The 5,000-nt window shown below is 40.4% G+C and overlaps 1 protein-coding gene across 1 annotated transcript in view; it reads left to right on the top strand.

Moving 5' to 3' along the window:
- gas7b (growth arrest-specific 7b) overlaps window positions 1–5,000 on the top strand; it is a 50,080-nt gene that overhangs the window by 13,392 nt on the left and 31,688 nt on the right. Inside the window, exons 3-5 of the mRNA XM_081392819.1 lie at window positions 1,105–1,200; window positions 3,012–3,097; window positions 3,691–3,744. Coding sequence (XP_081248945.1) covers window positions 1,105–1,200; window positions 3,012–3,097; window positions 3,691–3,744 — 236 coding nt within the window. The remainder of the gene's footprint in view (window positions 1–1,104; window positions 1,201–3,011; window positions 3,098–3,690; window positions 3,745–5,000) is intronic.

Here is a 5,000-nt window from a genome sequence, read left to right as displayed (position 1 = left end):
AGCTAGGGTATTTTGGGTGGTTGCTAGGATGTTCTTATATGGTTGCTAGGGTATTCTGGCTGGTTGCTAGGATGCTGCTATGCGGTTAGGTATTCTGGATGGTTGCGAGGATGCTCTGGGTGGTTGCTAGGATGTTGCTATGCGGTTGGATATTCTGGGTGGTTGCTAGGGTGTTGCTATGCGGTTGGGTATTCTGGCTGGTTGCTAGGGTGTTGCTATGCGGTTGGGTATTCTGGGTGGTTGCTAGGGTGTTGCTATGCGGTTGGGTATTCTGGCCGGTTGCTAGGGTGTTGCTATGTGGTTGGGTATTCTGGCTGTTTGCTAGGGTGTTGCTATGCGGTTGGGTATTCTGGGTGGTTGCTAGGGTGTTGCTATGCGGTTGGGTATTCTGGCCGGTTGCTAGGGTGTTGCTATGTGGTTGGGTATTCTGGCTGTTTGCTAGGGTGTTGCTATGCGGTTGGGTATTCTGGGTGGTTGCTAGGGTGTTGCTATGCGGTTGGGTATTCTGGCCGGTTGCTAGGGTGTTGCTATGTGGTTGGGTATTCTGGCTGTTTGCTAGGGTGTTGCTATGCGGTTGGGTATTCTGGCCGGTTGCTAGGGTGTTGCTATGTGGTTGGGTATTCTGGGTGGTTGCTAGGATGTTTCTATGTGGTTGGGTATTCTGGGTGGTTGCTATTCAGTTGCTAGGGTGTTCTGGGTGGTTTCTAAGGTGTTGCTATGTGGTTACTAGGGTGTTCTGGGTGGTTTCTAAGGTGTTGCTATGTGGTTACTAGGGTGTTCTGGGTAATAATAATAATAATAATATACAATTTATTTACTGTAACGACTACAGGAAATTATGTTTGATTTGATTCAGTGCAAATAAAATGATGGCCTAAAACCAAAGATGACACAAGAAAGACATCATTTATACTCAGAACAGGCGTTCAGTGTTGATGTGTGTGGATCATTACTGAGACCAGTTTGAACTGAACAGTGTCCGATAGAGCATTGTGTGTCAAGTTATCAGCACTGTTACACTTTTTGAGCATTACCTGTCCCACAGAAGAAGCTCATGATGGAATAAACAAGAAATAACGGGTTTGATTTGCTCTTGTTTTTCAGAGACGACGTGGGAGAGGCCGTCCAGCACACCTGGAACCCCGAGAACACCTGGAACCCCGAGAACACCTGTCAAACACAAGAACTCTCTGCCTGCAGGTCTCAAACCCATCCGCAAATACACCCCACAATCTGCTAATGTCTGGAGGACATTATTAATGATCTGTTGGGTTTTTAGCCAGAGAATGCTCTCCTCATCACCAGCCAATCAAACGCCTCTCCTGATCAACGGTGTCAACTGTGCAAAGATCTTAGGACAGTTTCATTCTAGCTGCTTTTGGACCTTTTTCACCTTAAAACTTTTAGTATTTCCAGGTTTAAGTTAGTCCCACACTGCAAAAAAATGCCCTTCTTTAAACAAGCAAGATGCACTTAAATCTAGGTGAAGTGCACTAAATAATCTGCTAATTGGGAAAGCAAAACTGACTTGAGAAGAATTCCTGGAATTCGCATAAATATCTAGTCACTAATAGATGCTATTTGATCTTAAAACTAGAAAAAAATGCTTAAAACTGTGTGCAGTTTTTACTTTTTATAAGATTTGAATAATAAATAAGTTTAGATTAGAAAAAAATAATTATATTTAACCTATTACATAATAATAATGATATTTAACCTTATTTTTTTTTTTTTAAAGATGCACAATAGCCTGAAAATAGATGAAAATCCTTAAAACAACCCAATAAATGAATCATTTAAGTACACTTTACTTAGATTTAAGTGAATCTTGCTTGTTTCAAGAAGGGATTTGTTTGCAGTATAACAAAAGAAAAATCATAATTGGCCTTTTATAACTAAGATTCTTGAAATTAGAATTTTATGGGTGTTATTATTATTAAAATTAGCACAACAATCTAATTGAACATCCACAAAAACTTGCTCTTTTTAGCTGTCACTTGTTTCTGGTAAAATCCTCAAAATGAGCTAAAGCAAGACTGAAGAAGACTCATTTTCTTAAATAAAGATTTATAGTCTAGTGTGCAATGTATTTTATAAGACTTTTTATCTTTCATGGCAAAAAAAACAAGACATATTTTCTAGAAATAAGATTTTTTTTAACTTTCTTAGATTTCAGTCTGTTAATGCGGTCTCAGAGTTTTGGACCCCATCACAGGTCACTGTAGTTTCCTCCCCGATCCATCCACCGATCACCTAATGGAGCTCCTCGGTCCCGAGAGCCAAACTGGTCTGGGTTCAGGACTCTTGATTTGATTTGCGCCGGCCATCAGCATTTGACAATGTCTCTCAATGACAGATGGACAGGATAATAGTGTCCAGCTTGTGGACGGCACGCCATAAAGCAAATGAAATTATGACCCGGCTCAAGAGGAATGAGTGTCATTGCACATGGATGGAGGAAGGAAACAGTAGACATGTTCATCTCAGCATAAAGCTGGTCTCATTACAAGCTCCATCACTCAGAAAGATCCTACACTGCCTTAAATGAGCCGCACACAAGATTATTTTCAGTGATTCATCGACATACACAAACAGTGCAGCCTGAATCCTAAACAAATGACTCTTATGAGGAAACATAAAACCAGTGTATTCTGATTCCTGAACGAGTTATGCTATTGAGTCAGCTCTTTTTAGTGACTCAAACACATTGAAACTTGTGTTTTTGACATTAATATATATATATATATATATTTATATAATTCTAATATGCTACCCACACATTTGTTTTCTTTAAATATGCTGTGTCAGGTTTGACGTCAATGATGTCTTTATATTTGTTCATTTTTGAGAGAATTATTCTGTTGCCTGAAAGCTGATTTATGAGAAACAAACTGTATTCAATGAAAAACTCTTGTAACTCTATTACAATCTGATGTCTTTGTCTTTGCTTTGTTAAATGGCATTGTGTGCGTCTCTCTGAGTAAAACTCCTCTCATGTGTTCTTCCCGCAGTGAATGGGTTTCATGCGAACGACAGCCCGTTGCATCAGACCGAACACTCACACGCGGTCGTGCGGAAGGCCAGCACAGATCAGCAGGTACGGCCCATCGCTCCTTTATTAACTGCTCGTATAAGCTGATTGGTTCATGACACATCTGTAGTCAATGAGCTCAACATTGAAATGGCTGGTTAACGTTCACTATAGCAGTTTCTCCGCCAAAACCAAATACATTAACATTATCATATCCATTACCATGCTAAAAAAATCTTACAAGAATTGTCATGATAGAACTAGTTAAAATGAATGCATATTGATTTAGTGATGACTGAACATATGATTAATACTATGTTGAGGGATTAAACCTCAACCTCTAAACCCTCCTCCTTCCCCAGCTCCGCCTGTACGGTGTTGATTGAACGTTTCGTCTGTTATTGCTGAGGTTGTTCACTCTACAAGTTGTTCTGGTCCAGTTTAAGTGGACAGAATCTGCTGTCATGTGCATATGATGATAGTCTGGCTCTGCGAGTGTTTGGGGAAAACATGTTGCCATGACACGGTTCACCTACGCATGCAGAGAACGCAGATACTCCTCCTCCTCCTCCTCATGATGAGACTGAGAGCAACTCTCACACACACACATCATGTCTGACAAACACAGATCTGACGCTCGGTTTTCTCTCTTCTCTCAGAGTCCTGGCTCGACGTCACCCGTCAGGAAGCAGGAGTGTGAATCCACAGTCACCGTAAGTACGACACAATACAAACGTGCTGAAGACAGATGTGTGTGTGTTCACGCTGACAACCACACAGCCATGGTGCCATGATTCACGATTGTGCCGTATATCCGAGTGAAACGCTTCAGGAACAAGAGCGAATGTGGGCGGGGCTTGATTGTGTCTGTGGGGAGTTGATTGGCTGGTTGTGGTTTGCTATTGGCCGATCTCATGTGAGTGACAGGTCATAGCCCCGCCCTCGTCATCAGAGACGAGAAGAGATGCTGCAAGAGGAACGTATTCTGAAATGATCATAGTTTGTATTGTGAAACACACACACTGAGCTGAGAGCACATTACAGATCGATACTGAAACATCATCCTGCCCGAGGAAGAGGCTTTCCGTGTCCGGTCCGAGTTACTAGAGCAGCACAACAGAGACGCTGCCATGGTAACATACGCAGATTCATGATGTTTTCCGAGCTGATCCAACGCTTGACTTCACCCTAACCTTAACTCACAAATGCATTGCGTTATCCTTAAAAGTATGTTCCCAGTAAATGATTAGTTCACTTCAGAAGAAACATTCTGTCATCATTTACTCTCCCTCAAGTTGTTTACCGACATTCTTCAACATATCTCCGTTTGTGTTCAGCAGAAGAAAGAAACTCAGAAACAACTTTAGGGAGAGGAAATGATGACAGAATTTTCATTTTTAAGTGAACTATTCCCTCAAGTTATAACATTTTATTTCTGGATGTTCTCTGAACATTTAAAATGTCCAGTTTTCAAATGTTTAAAACATTTTCTTTCTTACAAATGTTAAGGGAACATTCCATTATGAGAATGTTTCAGAATGTTCAGAGAACATTTAAAAGGAACAAGCAGTAATATATATAAAAAAACATGTTAGACTAACGTCCAACTAAAATGTTTTTGGTATAAATAATGTTTTTGTGCTAACGTTTTGTGAAAATTATTAACTCTGAATGAACGATCTATTAATGTCACTGTTCATAACTTTGAGAACCTTGACAGAACGTTCCCTGTTCACTGGGAAAAGGCTTGTAACTTTGATGAGCGATTTTATAATTCTGAGATGAGTTACACTACTAGGCATTATTATTAGTGACTGACTTCCTCAATCAATCAGTTTGCAGAGAATGACCAAGTGTGTCCATAAGATTCAACACAGTCAGAAATGTGGTGAAAAGCGGTTCTTGAATGAACAAATTGTGAGAGATTTATTATTGCAAAATCGTGTTCTCCAGATGTGAGTCACTGTCC

This window comes from Scardinius erythrophthalmus, assembly GCF_964197995.2.
Source record: "Scardinius erythrophthalmus genome assembly, chromosome: 18".
Classification (NCBI taxonomy): domain Eukaryota; kingdom Metazoa; phylum Chordata; class Actinopteri; order Cypriniformes; family Leuciscidae; genus Scardinius; species Scardinius erythrophthalmus.
Note: the sequence above shows the minus strand (reverse complement) of the source record. Positions and strands in the feature narration are given on the sequence as shown.